We start from the raw sequence: 19,280 nt of genomic DNA, 5'->3' as shown, positions 1-19,280 counted from the left end.
AGTCGAGTCTTCGGAGCGCCGAAGGACTTACGAAGGAAGTCGAGTTGTCGCATCTTCTCGTTTTTGTCGACCCTCCGCAACAGCAGGGCCTACCAGGACACTGTCATCATCAAGACCACTCTCGACGATGATTTTTTCCAGCTTTCTTCCTACTCGACTGGCCTTCCGGTTTAGAAAAAACACGAGAGCCAGTCACGGGGCGCGACGCGGAGACGCGGGAGACAGGAATGCCCCCTGCTCCTCCTGCAGGACCTGAAGACCCGAATGAAAAATTGGTAAGAATTTCCACACACCTCTGACATGTCAAAACACCTGATCGCAAATTCAAGGATGACTCCAGGACCCTCAAGAAAAATGAGGGAATTTTTAAGGGAATTATTTCAAGCTAAATCCTCAAATCTCTCCTAGAGACATGACCACGTGGTTTTAAATGCCACTTGTTGACATGTACTTGCAGAGGTGTTAAGAAGAAAAAAAAAAATGGTAAATGTTCACGCACACCTGGGGCATGTCAAAACACCTCGTCGCCATTTTAGGGGTGTGCCCGGGATTCTAGAAAAAAATTGATAAGGTTCGGCCGAGCGAATTTTCAAGGGAATCACTTCAAGCCAAGTACTGAGCCTTCTTACAGATAACCGACCACGAGGTGTATGATGCACCTTGTAGACATGCACTTGTAAATGTGTAATACGGCGGTAAATGGTATCTATAGACATGGTTCTTTAATTTTCAGCGAGGCCGAGGAGGTGCGAGCCGCGCACTCGAGTCGGGCCTTGAGTTTCACTTTCGACACATCCTGGAGAGCCCTGCAGCCTTCACCCAGATGCTCGTCTTCCCCGACACCTTTTATCAAGTCCATTGATCTTGAAACTCCCCGTACGCACCCGTCGATCTCGCGATTAATAAAGGAAGCACGGCTGCTTCCTCCATCGTACATCCTGCGCGAATCCTCGAGTTCTTCGCCCCGCAGAGGAACGGAAACCTTGCTCCGCGTCTTCCTCCTTATCGTTCGCCTTATCCCTTATTAGCCTCGAGATTAATTGCGCCGATTGCGAAATCCACGACTTTGCCCTCAGCTGAAATTTCATTCCGATACGCGGACCCCTCGAATTGAACCATTAAAAGTTAATTAAATCTAGAGATACCGGCCACAAAAATGTCAAGAAAATTCAGATTCGATGCCTCAGGACAATTTTAATCAAATTTAGAGTTCCGGGCTTCTCCAGAAATCTTTCAGCCCTGTCACTAGGATTTCGAAAAATCTCAGACCGAAGGCTGCAAGATTCTTCGAATTGAATAATTAAAAGTGAAATTTAGAGATTCCGGATTCTTCGGCTTCGTTACTAAAATTTGGATCAATTTCAGGTCCGAGGTCGCAGGACCCCGAAGGCGATGCTGAGAACGTCAACGTCCTTGGAGCCCGTTGAGACGTGGCGAAAAGCCTTCGCCTCGATGATCGCTCGGACATAACGGAGTCAAATGATCCGGGAGCGACGTCATGCCGTTCTTCGATGCGAAATCCCGGGCCGAAGAATGCACCCAAGATAGCATGCACCTCCCGAGTTAACAGTATCAGGCCTGGCCTGAAGCAGAGACGATGCGACCCGATCGTCGATCCTCTACCCACGGGCTCGCCTCTTCTTCCTGATACGGAAACCGTGAAATCGCGATACCAGGCATCCCCGTCCGTGGGATTATTAATAATAAGAAAATTAATGCACCTGCTAGCACGCGGAAATCACCGGCATACCGCGCGAGTACTGCCGGAGTGCAAGTCGATTACATAGACGTAATGCGATGTCGCATCTCGTGTATCCGTAAATGATAAGGATCCAGAAACAGTTAAATAATGTCGGGAGTGATAGAGTAACCGAGGGAAAAAAAATTAGTTCTCGCCGTTTAGAGGGCAAATTTGAGATCTGGAATTCAGGAAGGGACAGACGTTCCTCCTATCTTTGCGGAAAATGCGTTCGGAGCGAACGATGCAGTGATAAGGGGCTTGTTGCAGCGACAATGGCTCTTTCGGAGAAGTACGAGCTGCGCGAATGGGCCCATTATGCACTTGTTCGTCCGCCGTTTACGGAAAGGAAATATCCTTTTCGCGTTTGTAGGATTCAGTCCGGGAAAAGGAATCGAACCCTAGGGATCCGTAGAACCTCTCGAGAGCGATTTACGGATCGGCGAGCAAAGATCGAAGGATCGATCGGAGGATGATCGGGAAAATCGACCCATTCGGGGCTTTGTACCCCTGATGAGATCGAATCGATCTTTTCTTTAGTCTTATCAAGCGACGCAATTAATTTCTTGCAAGGATCTGATGCGTTAACTGAGGCGGGTCCAGGAAATCTGTTAATAAGATATCGATTAATGATCCAGCCGAGGGAAAACCCTTGACGCATATTTGCGAGAAAATCGGAAAATTGAAATAGTAAATGTTTAAAAGCGGTGTCTATGGATTTTAGGGTTCTAAGGCGTGTTTTTCGGATTTTATAAAAATCTATCTGCTGTTGTTCGGCTTCCGTTTCTCGGATTGTCCGTTTCTTGTGGGATCTGGGGTGCGAAGAAATTCGGCTTTTATTTCCCTGGAACTGAACTCGGGATTCTCTGTTACGGCACTTATCGACCGTTACCGGAGCCCTAAGATTGGGCATAACTTTAACCGCGCGCGATTTGCTGGAATTTTAGCTAGATTTCCCGGTACAAAACGCCGCGAGTCGGACGGGAGGTCGAACCCTGGCAAATTGATACCTTCGGGGCAATCTCCGGGTTGGCAGCTCAAAGTTACGGTACCCTTCGACCACTTCCGGATCCCGTGGAGATTCGGATTGGAATCCACGGAATTGCGATCGTTCGATTCCCGCCGACTCCGAGGAGGCGCCCCTGTTTAACGAGTCCGATTTAATTAGAAGGATTAAACAGAAATTATTTTCTCTTTATGACACCTATAAAGATATCTTGCACCCCTGTTTAACGAGTCCCTTTCAATTAGAGGAATAAAACAGAAATACTTTTTTTTTTATGACACCTAAAAATATACTTTACTACGAGTCGACTCTCTATAATTATTAGGCTGAAAAATAAGTTCTCGCCGCTTTAATTGCGTTACGTTAAGCTAAAAACGGCGGAAATTTATTCCTCAGCTTAATGTAACAGTTAAAAGAGGATGATTTATTTTCAAGACCCAAAATAGCAGTACTGCTCAATTGGGAATTTCTAGTCGCACTGATTTGAAACGTTGGAAAGGAATTATTTTTTTTTGTTACTAAAATGGCGCCTCCACCAAAAGAGTAAACGAAGATGAATTTTTTAGCGCAACTGATGATATTTAAAAGGATGGGAATTTTAATTCCTAATCTAGGAAGGGGATTTCTTTAAGGTCCCTTTAAACTCGCTTCACACGAGGATTTATCCCGAAAAAAAAAATGGAGATTTTTCCAGACGAGCTAAGTCTGCGACACGATGTTTCGCGTCGCCGAGGCGAGTTCGACGAATCGTGCGAGCGACTTGTAGCGATCGAGCCGATCGGCGATCGCTCGATCTCGAGGGTGATCACATGGAAAAGATGATAGATCGGCAAGTCACTCCGTCTCTGGTTCAACGATCGTCTCGCCTCCTGGACAGTCCATTAATCGAATGCCGACCGTTCCGATGCGCGGGAATCGAAAAAGGGAAAATAAAAGAGCGATTAGGAATTAAACTACCGAATCCGTATAACGACGAAACGAGAATCCCTAAATGTGACTAAACTGGTAACGATCTTTAATCCATACAATTAAATCTAGTTGATTTACAGCATCCATGCGTCATATACACGAGAATGAAATTTTTACAGATTGCAGAGATTTTAGCAGATTTTGTCGTTACTTGTAAAGTCACCTTAGAAGGGAATGAATCCAATAAATTGGCTACTTACAAATAGAGTAATTCATTAATAACAGGCATTTCCTTGAGAGGGTAACATGGCGTGTTATCAATTAATCACGAAAATACGACTGCAGTCCACTCGGTGGACTTCCTGTTTTTCGGTTTCCGCGGTCTTCCTCTTCCTGGAGGAGTCCGTTCGGAGGAGTCTCACGGCCTCAATTTTCAGCTTTTAACCGGGCCTGGAACAATGTCTGTGCACTATCATTCGGGATCGCTATAGTTGGCGGATGAGTCCCTTGCGGTACTTTCTTTACCACGGGATCGGGTATCAAGCAAATCGGTACTTTCCGCGTTGCGTCCCGAGATACCAAAAGGGAGCGCGACCCTGCTCGGAGGTACCTCTCCTTATCGGATTAATTGCATTAATTTTAATGATTTTACTTAGAGGTAATGACACACCTTGGGGAAGTTTCATTGGAGTGCTCCCCGACAGCAAGAAGGTGCTGAAAGTGCAATCGAACCTTCCCGGAAGTGCGCGGCTTTCCGAGGGATTATTAATTCCAGCAAAATGGGGCTCTTCTTGCGACCCTTCGGAAATGCTTGCACCGAGAGTGGATAATTATTGTAAACGTACGTACACGTATATAATTGTCCCAGGTGACACCCTGGTTCGCCTTACCCTCGGCGAGCACGCCATGGGCGCGTTATTAGGTAATGCATGTTATTACCACACATAGTACACCTATCCTGGCATTGGTCCGTCGAGGCGCAGTATGCAAATGCAGACATGTGCGTGTATGCAAATCAGGGTGTACGATGCACCCCGCGTGGTATTTTCATTCGTTCGCCTGGGCTTTTTTTCCACGTAGAAACGCGCTCGGCTAATTAACTCGTAACATGGCTCGTTACCCCTGAAATAATACCTCACATTTTTCGCGTGTAGGAACGCAAAGAAAAGGGAAAAGAAAATGGCGATCGCGATCGAACGGTCCGTAGCAAGCGGTGTAATAATTCCTCCGGTTTTCTCATCCCTCCGGGTTTCCTCGTACAGGTTATTCCGGGTAATTTGTCCGATTTTTCTCACCCCTGAATTTATGCTCAAGGCGTCTTCCGGCACGTTGAAAACTCAAGGCAAAAGTGCAAGAGATTCTTTTCCCGCTTATGTGGGAAAATTTGAAAAAAGCACGAGCGGAGGAGGCTTCAGTTTTCCGGACGATAAACGCCGATTAAACCGTGTCTCGTGCGCCGCCATTTTTCCTTTCCTCGGGATCGATCCCAGGGATCGCGGTAATTACTTTCCTCCAGATCCGCTCGATTTGCGGCCGGTAATTACGCAATTTGCACCGCCGAACGAGCACCTCCCCAGAGGGGATATCAATAAAAGTGACGATCCGCCGTTATCGATATCCCAAGCCTCTTGGGACGTGAATTTCAAATAGAATCCTAAGAAACTTGGCATGTAGTCGTAAGTCGAGTCGGGGACCCTCCTCTCCTCTAAAGTGCACCACTCGAAGAACAGTTATTAAGAATGACTCGATGATTTCAGGATCTCTCTCCGAGTCGCGGGACCCTCCCTTCGCCCCCCCGGACGAGCAAACCGCAGGACGTTCTACTTATGATCGCCGCACTTCTTGTAAATCTCATCCCGAGAGAGGGAGAGAGAGAGGACCGTTCGCCGGCATTTAGCGTTCTTACTCGGCCGGTCGGCGGTGCAATAATCCTCCTTTCGCCTCTTGCGTTTTACATTTTATCGGAGGCTCTTCCGGGTTGCCAGGAGACCTTGGAAGGTCTCCAGACCTCGAAGGCCGCGCCGAAACACGCGACCCTGCTGGCGAACGGCGGCCGCCATTTTGGTACCCGTAAACAAGGCGCTGTTTTTGACACCCCGATTAGAATTTCAATAATCTTCGATTTAATGAAATGGCCGATGGAATTTTAAGATACTGGATGTTGTCTACAAAATTCAGGGAAATGCAGGAAGTCCGACATGGCGAACAGGGTTGCTCCTTGCACGCCCTGATTTCGGTGGCCTGTGATAAATCGAAATAACTTTAGTTAAGAATAGTTATCAATATTTTACATATTTCTTGTTTGCTTTTTTTTTCTTCAGTAATTTATCATGTTTTCAGATTTTAATATACAAAATACTTGAATTTTTTAAATAACGCGTCAATTTCAAGGCAAGCCGTAAAAGTTCCAAAATGGCGGTCGGCGCTTCTTCTTGCGCGATTACCTAAATAAGGTAAATCAAAGTAAATCAATGTAATCTATGCAATATCAACCAGATTTTCAGTCAGATCGTATATAAATTAACATAAAAATTTTGCAGGTAACGCGTGAGTTTCAAGGCGAGTCGTAAAAGTTCCAAGATGGCGGCCGGCGCCTCTTCTTGCGCGCGCTGGCCCCATCGACCTAGGCAAGGTCAATGGAGCGTATATACGCGAGCATGTAATTTGAATCCATCGATTTCGAGCGACTATCGCGAGGAGATGCCGTCGGATCGCCTACCGGGAAGCCGATCCTGCCTTTACAGTACTTTCGCGTGGGTAAGGCTGCGTGACACGCGATCCTCCCGATCCGAGAGCCGAGGAAGAAAAGAGGAAGGAAGGAGCGCCGCGGGCCCTTCCTTCCTCGCCGAGGAAGAACCGCCGACGAGGGACGGGGAGAGGCGACCAGGCGGCAAGAACAGGAAGAACCGGCGAACGAGGAAAGAGCGGAAAGAACGGCGCGAGGATTCACACGGTACGCTATGCATAGCGGAAATAACGGGGGTGTACTCGCAGCAGCGAGCGCTGCACCGAACTGCACTAAGTGCACTCTACTTTGCATACTTGGTACTAATCGATACGTCATACCCGGACGACGAAGAGAAATTAACCTCGTATAATTAATTACACGTATTATATTATAAATGAGGAAAGTATACAGATTGGACAATATAGGAAATATGAAACTGGTGGAAAGAAATTAATATTTCTTTCGGTCAATAAAAGCGTTTGGGTCCGTCGGGGTACTTGGTGAACACTTTTAAAGCACATAGTGGTACCAACTTTGTGTGGTATCGACGCTAGAATTTTCCATTAATTTCCATTCTCACTTTCGCATGTGAAATTAGAGGTTAATTGTTGGTCAATGACGGGACTTCGCAGCGATGCAAAGTTTTTCATGAGGTGAAATTCGTAGTGGAAAAAAAAAAAGAAAAAATTCGTATGAATTCGAGAATCGGGACTCGGGCAACGCCCTGAAATTGGAAATGTGTGAATAATCGAGTGGAGTCACGTCGAGCCGGCGATCGCGTTAGCGCCGACGCCGTCCAATCCGCCAGCTGACCATGTCGAATCCGATGTCGTCGCGTCGCGGGCTCGCGAGGAGCGACGTCCTGATCCCGCGGGAGGACTTCCGCGCTCCTCGGGGAAATTGAAAATTCTTCGCACCTTACCGAGGCGGCATTAGGCTTTTTCTCAGGGTTCTTCCTTTCGATTCCACCGGAGAGACAGGGCCTTCACGTCCTGGCCGCTCCTGGCTCTTCCTCGCGAGTGATGCTTTCAACTCTGGGAGGACTCTCGCCAGGACCAGGACTCTGGAAACCTTGAAGAGGACCGCAAGCCATGGGTAAACGTCAGATCCTTCACAAATATGGGACCCAAGGTGTTGAACCTACTAAAGGGGTCTGATCCTGAAAAAAGCGAAAAGATGTGAGGATAAGTTCCTTGGAATGATTCATCCTTAATTGCTGAAGAGGGCAGAGATTCCAGGACTAAGCTGGAGGGCCCGAAGGACGAGGAACCAGAGGATGAAAGGGGTCTGTCGCCGATCGAAGAGGAGTCCGAATCCGCAGGATCGTCCAGAGACACCTGCAGCGATGTCGAGGATTCCGGGGAAGAGGACTCCAAGAGGAAGGATATCGAACAAGGATCTAAGGATCGGGCTGTAGATTTGAAAAACTCCTCGGGGGAAGAGAGCAGTTCCGAGGGAGAGACCTTGCAGAGCTTCAGCTTCACGATCGGACCTCCTCGCGGCCATCTGAAATCAGGTGTAATTCATCGGCGTTTTTTTTTTCTTAGGAATTAAAAGTTTGAGAGTATTTGATGTGTCTTTTCAACTTTCGCATTTTTTTTCCTGGCAAGGACAGACGCATCCGGTGATAACGACGAGAAGACTCTGAAGACTACTTTGGAGTGGCTGAAGGGGAAGGTGGAGGACTCAGCTCGAGAAATCGTCGCCTTGAAGAAGGAGCTGAGCCTTGAAAAATCCAGAAATCGTCAGCAGGTCCTGCAGGTCCTTCGGTATCGCGAGGAGTGTTCAAAAGAGAGCGAGATGCTGAAGACGAGCTTGCAGACCTGGAAGGACGAAACGAACGGCAGGCTGCAGTCGCAGGTCGTCAGGTGGCAGATGGACGAAAGGAAAAGGATCAACGAGGAGCTCGAAAAAATCGTCGAGGTGGGAATATTAATTGAAAAGGAAATTACCAAACGGCTAAATAGCCTTGAGAATACGTAGAGGAATGATTTTAAGCGGCTTAGGTGTTTACTTTTAACCGAACAAGGACATCAGGAGCAGTCTGGAGAAGGACGCTAAGGAGTGGCAGCGGGAGGTGAAGCGAAGGACATCCGACCTGACGAAAAAGGAGAGGACCAAGCGAGAGGTCGATGCCGAAGACACCAGGATACTCTACGAGAAGATCCAAAGGCACTTGGGAAACCTCGATAAGCGGAATAAAAAATCCTACGACAACTTCAGGAAGCAAATCGACGTCTGGGAGGAGCGACTTCGGGATGAGGTAGTGAAGTTGCACCAGAACGACCTGAAGAAGATCAGGCGTCAGTTGAAATTATGGTTGGTTTCGAAAATTATCCTTCCTTTCTAAACGAAAAAAAAAAAAACGTAGTAAGGAGACTGGGACCATCCTGATGACACTTTTCTTCAGGTACAAGGACCATGGTACCAGTTGGTACAGCACGATCTCTCTGGCATCTCCAGGAAAGGGAGAGTGGCAAGCCGAGGCCCAAAGGACTCCTAAGCAGACCTCCAGGTCGCGATCCTTCGACCGACCCTCGACAGACGAAGACGATCTCCTGAAGAGACTTTTCGACAGCAGTTCGAAGGAACTGAGACAAGTCGAACGAACCTTGAAGACGGAGATTCAGGACGATCGAGAGGAGTTGACGAAGAGGATCGACGATAAGGTCGAGGAGCTCTGGGTAGCTTTCGACGAGTTGAAGCAGAACCTCGCCGTCGAGAGGAGTTACCAGGTCGCCTGGAGATTTCAACGAAACCAGGTGATAGACCACCTGGACTCGGATTCTGCCCAATCAGACGTTAGTGATAAACGAGGGTGCCCCAGGAGACGAAAGACCGCGAATTCTGGGACGAATACTGATCTCGACACGGATGAGGAAGATGCTGGGAGGAGGCCCAAGAAGGTGTCTTTCAGAAGGAACTCTCTTGTCGAGATGCCGATCGTGCCCCAGGTCAGGGACGAGAACTTCCGCAGGAAGTGAATTCTACATAAAAAGAATCGAAGGGGTCGATTGCGAATTTTCCTTTAATTTTTACGGTGGGTTTCATGGACTCCATTTTGTAGGGGAAGATGAAGTAGATCCTTTCAGGATTGAGGGTTGGGGAAAACTGGAGGTTCCGTTTTTTGTACCTATTCTTACTCGAACGCACCCCTTCCGGACCTGGAGGTGCTCGCGGATGCAATCGAGGGTGACTTGGACCAAGTGTAGCTGCATCTGCGTTGCCTGCGGCTCTCCAGCCACTCTCCCTCGGCCTTGCTACCATTATTCATGAAACTCTTGCCAACCTTCAAGTTCATGGTCGATGGCTGAGCGAGGTGGGCAAGCCGCGATGGTAATGGCCCCGGCAGATAGCAGAGCTCTTCACCGAGAGCGTAATGCGAGAGTTGTGCAATTCCCCGCGTAATACCCAAGACGAGGAGCTGCGAGCTCCGAGGCCGAGCTCTCCGACTTTCTCCCTTGATAGCGAATTCGAAATTCAGACCCATCAGAGTCCGCCTCTCCGGGGCCGGGAAGATCCTTAAGTGGCAACGCGCCGCGGCGAAAGTTATCTTCCCGGGAATCTGGATCATCCCCCGCAGACGTTGAATTGATCTGACAAAATTCTCAGGGACAGAGAATAAAAATTAAAACTCCTCAGAGTACACCTCTTCAGGGTCGGGATCTAGAATTGGTACCGGATTAAGGGGAAAATAATTTCTCTGGAAATCTAGATCATCCCTTATTGACGTTGAATTAATATGAACACTCCCAGTGGTAAAATTAGAGATTAAGACTCATTCGAGTCTGCCCCCTCAGGGTTGCGATCTTGAAGTGGTACCACATTACAGGGAAAGTACTACTGCCATGAATCTAGATCGCCCCGTAATCCATGCTGCCACTAATTTCGAAATGACTAGGATTATCCTAATTTATACTTCCGTCCTTTCATCGAGACTCCGCACCGGAAACTTTCTCACCGGTGAGACGAGGAGTTCGAGATTCGTCTATTCCGCTGATAATTGATAAGACGGTAGGGATTAATAGTAAATTTTCAAGTTAATTTCAGACAAACTTTGGAAGGGTTTTGTAATGATTTACAGTGATAAAGGTAGCGGCAATAAATATAAATGTTTTGCTTTAATGGAATTAGAAGCGGGCCCTGCAATCCCTGCGCGAACGATAAAGCGGGTCGAGCGCGCCTACTTCCCGCGTGTATAATCTGTTACAAATTGTTTCCTATAGTTCCGCGGCAATTTTCCCGCCATTTACAGGATCCCGATGAAAGTACGGATTTCCCAGCCCATCGGGATAATTGCGAGGATAGGGTTATTAGCTGCATGTACCCTCGCATTCGGGCGGCACTCGCGGCGCAACTTGGGATCTGGATCATCGCGTAACTCATATTACCGTGCACTAATCCGAGAATTACCGGGATCATTATGATCAACCAGGTACACTTACCTCCTTATACTATTCGACAGAAAGTCCCGGCACGCGAGATTTTCACGGCGGACGTCGATTCGGATTTTTCTTCTTTTTATCAGAAACCCAGCCAAGGCGCTCTCACGAAGTTCGGCCATTTTGTTTTTTTTGGCCAGTACATTGTCACGACGGAGTCGATTATTTGATCTGTACTTTACCCTTGCTTCTCCATCTTTATACGTTTTAATAAGATACTACACAAGTTCTTTTAAGAAACAAAATGGCGACCACCAATATGGCGACCCCCGATCGGAGGTCTCGGAACAGTCGAAAGTAAGTATCCGGAGGAACGGAACGGTTCTTTCCAGAGGCTGATCCCGGTGCGGAGGAGCCGGGAGGTCAGCTCTTTCTTCTTTCTTCTTTCCACGGGAGATTCTCGCGGAAAGAAGGAAGGTAGGCCACGCCGAGGCGAGTATCGCTGTTTACGTTTCACGGAGCCCAGAGGGCCGAGAGCGTGTTCAATCCGATTCTTCGTGGGAAACTGCTACGTTCCTTCGCCGCCTCCGCTCTGTGCCCCGTGGAAGCCATCTTTCCGCATCCTACGGTACATCCAGGCCCTCCTCCAGTCGTCGCCCTTGGAAATCGGGATTTACGCAACTGCGAAAACACCGGCTACGATCCGCTACCGTTAGTCGGTGCGAGCTCAGAAATGGCCCCGGGAAGTTTCTTTGAGCCTTGGAGATGGGTTGCTTCTTCTTCGGGACCTCTTATTATAATCACTGAATTAACTCTATTGGCTATTTTCAGGGTCTCGAGACATAATAGAGAAGACGCGACGCGGCCCCGAGGCGTCTGGGCGCCGCCATTTTGGAGAACGCCTGAGGTTCGCGGCTTAGCAGTGGAGACTTCAACGCTGGACGCACATGTTAAATCCAGTTCTCTTGAATAGTAATCTCGTGATAATCTCTGGAATAAATTACCGCCTTCCTTTTCTTCTTTTCAGGAGGAAGCTTCTTCGCGAGAGGATACTGTGTCTGTAGTACCTCGGATGGAAACGCGTGCGAAGACGCATCTGCTGCAGGCTTTTCTGGGATGCATTGCGTTGCGCGGTTTACTTAATTGCGAGGAACACCGTTAATCTGAGGTACCGCTCGTTAAGTATCATCGTCGACCCACTGCGTGCAGTTCTTCAATCCTTGGTCGATGATTCGAGCGTTTATGCATTCTTGTGAGGGATTCAGGTGGAGACTGACTGAACAGACGCGAAACTCAAATCTGGATTTGGAGATTTCAATGCCGCATTGAAAAAAGAGAATTTATTAATTCTTATGCAGAGTTTTGTTGGAGACTTCAACGCCGCCGACTGCACAAGACATTAAACTCCACTCTGGATTTGGAGATTTCAAGGCCATATTAGAAAAAAAAGGCGTTTATTCCTTCTCATGCAGAGTCTTGCGCGGAGACTTCAACGCCGCCGCCTGCATAAGACATGGACATCCATTCTGGATGTGGAGATTTCAATGCCATATTTTTCAGTTCTTTTATAAATGCCCGGACAAATTTGCGACGCAATAATTAATAATGTATTCTTCGGCACTCTTGGTCAGCAATTTTTATTTAATGTGCTATTATCTCCGGATGAAATTCACTGCAAAAGAAATCGTCCTCGAATTTATGAAACAACCTAATAGAAGGGATGGAAATTTCTCAGAATGCCGTGGCGGATGTTGCGTCTTTGACGAGCGGAGCTTTTTTTCAGGGTCTCGAATGCCGCGCCTTGCGTTTTCGCGATGCGGAGTCGCTGCTTTAATGCCCCTCGAGCGAGATGATTTGTGTGTAATGAATTAATTGGTTCAAGGTCACCAGGCACCGTTGCACCTGCAGTCACCTAGCAGGTTGCTTTTCCCTCGCGTGCACCTCGAGTCGAGATTCCCGCCTCCTTTCCATTTCCACTTTGCATTAATTCCACTTTATTCCGCCAACCTGGCGGATCAATTAATTAAACCGCTGAAAAGCCCGGCTGCTCCAGTTTCATTGCAATGCCATTTTGCGCGCCGTTCTATCCGCGGACGCAAATTGATACTCTAACAGGACTCCGGTGTAAAGAAACCTAATTTACTCATCTCTCGGTCCATTTCTCCGGCCATTTACTCGATTTTTCCATCGAACGACCCGATGCGCAACGAGGGAGCAAATTTATTCTAGTAGTACCGGGATTACGGGATTATGAAAACGACGGCGAAGACCCCTACTCAGGGTCAATGGATTACGGCGAGAGTAATTAAGTACGAGTCTTCCAGCTTCTGAAATAAGTACAGGCAACGTGCATTAATTAATATCAAATAAGGTTAATTTAGCCTCTCCTCTTAATCTCTCTCTCTCTCTCTCTGGATCAACAGAGGTCGTCGAGTTATCCGTAAATTTCTTCAGGTGGAGTGGCTGGATTAATTTCTGCAACTGGACGAGACGATTCCCAGGAGGTAGAGTACCCCGACGAAGACGAGGACGATACCCACGCCCTTCAGCATCTCCGAGTTGCTGGAATAATCATTTCCCGAGCTTTTTAAACTAGACTCTCTGAAAGGCAAGTCAATGTCCTACCTCTTCGACTTGAAGACGACCGTGCAGAGGGTCTCCAGCACCTTCGCGTCGAACCAGAAGGAAGCCTCGATGATGTAGATGGCCAACCCGACGAGATAGAAGGCCACGAGCCGGTGCACCACCTTCGCTTTCTGGCAAGGACTACCGACTGCCTTGAAAGTGAAAAAGCATTACCTTAAGGCGGATGCTCGGTTGCTCAAGATCCGAGAAAGGTAAATGCTTTGTTAACTCGTGGTCATCCAGAGGTTCCGGATGTCGATGATGGCGGCACGGGTCTCGAAGCTGGCCCGTTGGTACCAGTCCACGAAGAGAGCAGCATAAATCTTCATCATCTCCACCACGCCCTGAGGCTGCGACCCTAGAGCTAGAATATGTTGAAACGTAGTTACACCTCATCAAGATCTAAAAAATAAACCCAAACCTCAGACGGTTTCGACATCCCTCCAGAGTATTAAAAGCAGCTTCAAGAATGTATCAATTTAATTCCCTGCGTTAATCATTAACCCATTTCCGAGCATATAATATCAGACTATAATCCCAATAGACCAGTCCAAGTAAATAAAAACAATTACAAGATACTATGAGAATATCCTATAAAATTAACATCCCATGACTGAAAATATTAATTTTCAATGACTGTTTTATAAGGTTACGGCATTCCTTTTTTCCTCGCCTGTGGACGTTTTTTCTCGTCTCGAGGGCCGAAAGGGTTACGTGGTGTATCCATAAAGCATCCGGTACTCGAGTGCCCTAGCTCGGTGCTAGTATCCCGGTTTGGAATCGTAGATCCTAGTTAAAACGCGAAAACTACAAGGGGTACTTACGATGCAGCGCGGAGTCAATGGTCCCTCCCGTCCAGAAGCCAATTTGCCTTGGCGGCCTGAAAGTTCGAACTTCCTGCATTCCGAACCGCCGTAAAGGCCCGCGGAAAAGAACGGGCAATGCGCCGGCTCGGACGAGCCGAGGAAATTTAAACGAGCTTAATTATACGGACCCTTTTCCTGCCGTTTCCTTGACGGCCCCGGCGCCGCAGCAGGCTGAGCCACAGCCCGACGATGGACCCGAGTCGTAGCCTGTTTCACCTGCTGCGTGGACTTCCCTACCCGGAGACATCGATGCCGGCATTGGAACCGTCGAAGGTGGTGGACACGTCCGGCAGTTGAAAGGGCAACATCTGAAACGCCAATCGATAGCATTAAAACCCGATAACAATCCCGGTGACGAGTCTCGATGCAGATAACACTCTAAACACGTGTAAAAAGTCTGAATTAAAAAATATTTAATTAAAAAAAAAAGAACTCAATGCACCAAAGAAATATTTCATTCACTCAAAGAATAATGATTTAACGCGAGATCAAATTGTCGTAATTCCGAGGAAACGTTATATCCAATTTATCCCAGTTTACTTTAGAGGTTCATTGAATTATGAAAATATTTCTTTGGTTCCGTGAATTCTGTTTTATTAGAGTAGAGGGTGATGAAGAAGGTTAGGCGTGGAAGAGAAACGAAATGGAAACCCACGCAGGACATTTTCTTCCTGGGGACTCGAGGAGCGACGCCATCTTGGTTTCCGGCAGCTCTTCGGATATCTTGGTGATAAGGCAGGCTTACGTCTTCATGTAGGGCACTTCGGGGATCGTTTCAAGGATCTTGCATCCCCGGACGCTGGTCGGGAAGGGTATCGAGGGAATCCTTCTCTCCTTTGTTTCAGAGGCCGAGTCGAGGCCGCGAAGGCGCTTTGGAATCACAGAGGCAGAACGGAATCGAACTCGAGCCGGACTGGAGGATTCCCACAAACGATGCCCGCAAATCGGACCCCTTTACGGGCAGGAAGAAGCGTTTAATTCGAGCACCCCGAGATGAGGCTGCGGATGCTGGCCCATGGTCCATCGGTCCACCGGTGGAGAGTGACCGGCGAGTGACCAACCGCAAAGTGTCGGACCGTGAGATGACACCGGCCACCGAGGAGGTGTCAGGCCAGGGACAATGGACCACGAAGCGAGGTGGTCGGGTGTAAATTGTACACTCCGGTGAAATCCGAGGAATTCGAGAAATGGCCGCGTCAACAGCGATTTCGAGGCGCTTGACGTTTCGAAGGTTCGACGAACGGACTCCCTGCGTTTCCGACCTTTTCTTTTTTTTCTTCTCCCCACATCCGTCCCTTTTCCTCTCAAGGGAGTCTCCTCGTCCATCAACTCGGACCAACTTTCTCCTCCCAACTTTAAGGCGATGCGAAAGGACTAAGAAGTCTCGTTTATGAAACTTTTCTCACAACTGACTGCGCTGAATAATTTGAAGTCTCACCAAGTGGATGTGAAGGGCTCGAGGAAGCTCCCGACACTCCGTCAAATCTCTATTTTTTAAATTTTTGTTTATCGGCGTTGTTTAAACTTTGTATATGCGTGTCAATTTCATGGGCCAAGTTTCTTAAGTCCTTCGAGCCATTTTATTCTTTTCGATATTTAGAACGATTAGGGATTGAATCGAACGGTCGTTCGCCCTGTTTTTGATTGCCTCTTTATTGGACATGGCCATTGCCGCCACGTGGGGCCTTGCTTTTTCCCCTGACCAAAAAAGGGGCCTAATTAAATATCCGAAAAAGCCCCGAATCGAAGACTCTCAATGCGAGACGATAAGGCTCAATCCCCTTCATCCTGCCACACGGATAAAAAATTTGGCCCATTGAACAAAATCGTTCGATCGACTGCATTCGGGTTGATCTCAGAAGACGTCTCGGTCGAGTGAACCCAATTTTAGTTCACTTGGCGAAACTGGTTGCGATTAAATCGATTTCTAAATTTCAGGAGGTGTCTTTCTGGAAAACCCAAGTACTGGTTAAATGTACGAAATCATTTCAATTTGTGCGGTCTCCCCCAATATTTTATATAGTCGAGGAAAAATTATCAACAAAAGAGTCTTTACACGTTAACCAAATATTTCGCGGCCCTCGTAATAACCATATTTTATGACTCGAGCAACAATAATTTTATTGATTGAACTAGATGTTCTTTTACGTACAGTAGATTGCGCTGGGTAATGGGAATCCTCATTATCAGGCCTTTGCATTCAGCCAAGCGAGTGATAAAAATCCTTAGCGTTCGATACGAGGCTGAAAAACGATCGCGTCCAACATACGCGCGCTTAATTAAACATGAGATTAAAAAAAAATGGCAGATCGAGTGCGTCCCATCTTCGCACGGAGAGGACAATGAAGTCCTCGTCTCTATCCGTGCGAATAATGGAACTCCTCAGATCGGAACGGCGGTCGTTCCGATCGAACGAGTAGCTCGATCGGAGTCGCTCGATTCCCTCGATCCGAGGTGTCAAGATTGTCGCTACCAGCAATTAACGGCCCCACCGGAGGAACAAAGAGAACGGAGATCGAAGATCGATCGATCGTTGAACGGCGACCGTCGCCGAGGTCGGGTAATCGACCGCGATCGACTCCGAAATCGCCTCACGTCGACGAACTAATAATAGAGACTAATCGACCGATCCATGATCGATCTCGCTCTTCTCCCACGGCGGAAGTGCATCAACAATTTCTTGCTTTCTTGAAAATAAGGCGTCTTAATATCAGAGGTTCTTCGATGTGTTTGGTGGCAAAAAATGTAGAAGATAACGTTATGCAAAATGTACATGAAACATATTTTTTTTTTTATCGGGGAGACGAAATCGAAATCTAGATGCGTGATTAGAGATCGATTTTTGAGATGGTCGAGGATGTCGAGAGGGAATTGTTTAACCGGAAGTGGTGCGACGTGGACTAGTCCCTAAAATTGCAGGAGGTATTGATAAATAATGTTTTCTTAAGTAGGGATGTTTTTTTTTTTTTTTGGTCGGGAATATGAAAATCGAAGTTCGGGTGCGTGATCGAGGATCGACCTTCGCGACGGTCGGCGATATCGAGAGGGAACTGTACGACCGATTTCGATGGCTCGACTATTTATAGCCGATCGCGGAGTCACGAAGACGGACTCGAAGATCGGAACCGAAAAGAGATCGAGGAGCGATCTAGGAGCGATCTAGGGGCGCTCTCTTTGCTGACCTCGCGCCGAGAGTTCGCGTGAGCGATTGCGTTTCCGCGCGGACCACCGTCGACCTCCTCTCCGAGAATCGCGTTCTTCTCTTCCTCCTCCGCTCTATTTTTCTCCCCTTTCCTCCTCGCCCTTTCCTCCCCTTCACAGGTACCACCGGCGGCGCCTGGGGCCACTTCCGACTTCGGCGAGACGACATCCCGAAGGACCTTCATCTCTTCGTTATCCCTATAAAAAGCAAGAAGTCCTCGAGCCAGAAAAAAATGTTCGACGGAAGAAGAAAAGAAAACGTGTCCGCATCTATTACACATCCTCCTCGACATTGGAAACATATTTCCAGGAGAAAAAGCAGAAAAAAGGATGATTACTTTTAAACGTAACCGAAGCAAGATGGCGTCATCGCTCCACGACGCTCTTCTAAGATATTTAGAGAAATGACCTCAAATACATCTCAGCAATGTCCTGAATGCCTTGAATATCGTTCGACTCTTTCGAAAGACGTCCATAAATATTCATTAAGCTTGCAGAATCGGTCGAAGACCTTGCTCAGAAGTGATTCTTTCGAAACCGACTCGGACCGTCTTGAATCTCGGGTTATCCAAGATGGCGGCGGGGTCGAGTTTCCCCCGCTGGGCCCGCTCGTGAATATTCATGAGAATTTAAGATTCCATGCATATTTAATAGCCCGGAAAATCGGGAAATCGTTATTTCGAAGTTGACGCATCTTCTGACGAGATGGCGTCGGTTTTCGTGGGTGTTGGGTTCTCCAAGATGGCGGCGCTCCGGCTCGCGGATCCGCGCTTAATGAGTCGTCGGAGGAGGAAAGTCAGGAGGTGAGATGGAGGAGGCCGAAGGCCGGGGCAGTATTCCCCCTGGAATAGCAGCAGATAACTCAGGCCGCAACACCGGGACCAGGAGAGATCCTGCGGAGATCCTTTCAGGCTTTAATGCCGAGAGGGTCTCCCTACGATGATGATTATCCGTGCTCGGGCCGCGAGCACTCGTACTCTCGAGTAACCGCACATTAGAGTCTCGGTATCGTGCCGGCCTCGTCAAGCGGTATAGAATCTGTCGGGCAGCTCGTCCTTTTGGCGTGCTCCCGCTAACAAAAAGGGGATGCTTAAGATCGAGCTTAAGTACGTCCTTGATTTGCCGAGGAGAGTTTGAGCGCAGCCACGATAAGGTCTCTTTCAGCTCCAATTGGCCTCATCCCTAAAGACCGAAATTCTTTCCGCGATTTTCTCTAAAATCAACATCTTCATCGAACCTCGACAAAAATTTCAGATGTAATTAAGGTCAATGTCTATCTGATGAATTTTTTATTTTTGCTCCTGCCAACAAAAAGGGGATACTTAAGATCGGGCTTTTAAGTACGTCCTTGACTTATCGAGGAGAATTTCGAGCGCAACCACGATAAGGTCTCTTTCAGCTCCAATTGGCCTCATCCCTAAAGACCGAAATTCTTTCCGCCATTTTCTCTAAAATCAACATCTTCATCGAACCTCGACAAAAATTTCAGAAGTAATTAAGGTAAATGTCTATCGCATGAATTTTTTAATCGGATCTTGCCTCAGGAGTAAATTTTAATTTCTAGATTTTTTTTAATTATCCCTGGTTTAATCCGCAAGGACGAAAGTAAGTGAAGTCTTGGATACGTAGCCCTTAAGGGGGTTTCTGTAAGAAATGAGGACGGAAGTATGAAAAATAAAATGATCCAATTGGGTACCCGGAGTCATGGGACTCCTAGGAACTCCCTTCCTTAGATTCTTCATTTCCGCGGCGTGAAAAACGGATTTTTATGTAACATCTTGAGACTCGTTGTTAGCGGCGCGTCCCTTAGGGGTATCCGTACAAG

At 47.6% G+C, this 19,280-nt stretch overlaps 1 protein-coding gene across 1 annotated transcript; it reads left to right on the top strand.

The window, feature by feature from the left end:
• Nucleotides 1-7,472: 7,472 nt before the first annotated feature.
• On the top strand, nt 7,473-9,365 carry LOC105704432 (myosin-J heavy chain-like). Its single transcript, XM_012433647.1, has 5 exons — nt 7,473-7,512; nt 7,604-7,897; nt 7,997-8,304; nt 8,411-8,700; nt 8,792-9,365. The coding sequence occupies exons 1-5, from the start codon at nt 7,473-7,475 to the stop codon at nt 9,363-9,365; spliced, it is 1,506 nt and encodes a 501-aa protein (XP_012289070.1).
• The last annotated feature ends 9,915 nt before the right edge of the window (nt 9,366-19,280 follow it).

The sequence above is a fragment of the Orussus abietinus genome, unplaced genomic scaffold, assembly GCF_000612105.2.
Source record: "Orussus abietinus isolate OABI.00-Male unplaced genomic scaffold, Oabi_2.0 scaffold6, whole genome shotgun sequence".
NCBI classification, from domain to species: domain Eukaryota; kingdom Metazoa; phylum Arthropoda; class Insecta; order Hymenoptera; family Orussidae; genus Orussus; species Orussus abietinus.
The sequence above is the reverse complement of the archived record's forward strand: the minus strand, read 5'-3'. Positions and strand labels throughout refer to the sequence as shown.

Excerpts from the sequence above, each read along its gene's own strand:
- LOC105704432 (XM_012433647.1), top strand. The coding sequence starts at position 7,473 with ATGGGTAAACGTCAGATCCTTCACAAATATGGGACCCAAG. Across the intron at positions 7,898-7,996 it reads TCGCGGCCATCTGAAATCAG|ACGCATCCGGTGATAACGAC; the intron begins GTGTAATTCATC and ends TGGCAAGGACAG. Across the intron at positions 8,305-8,410 it reads AGCTCGAAAAAATCGTCGAG|GACATCAGGAGCAGTCTGGA; the intron begins GTGGGAATATTA and ends TAACCGAACAAG.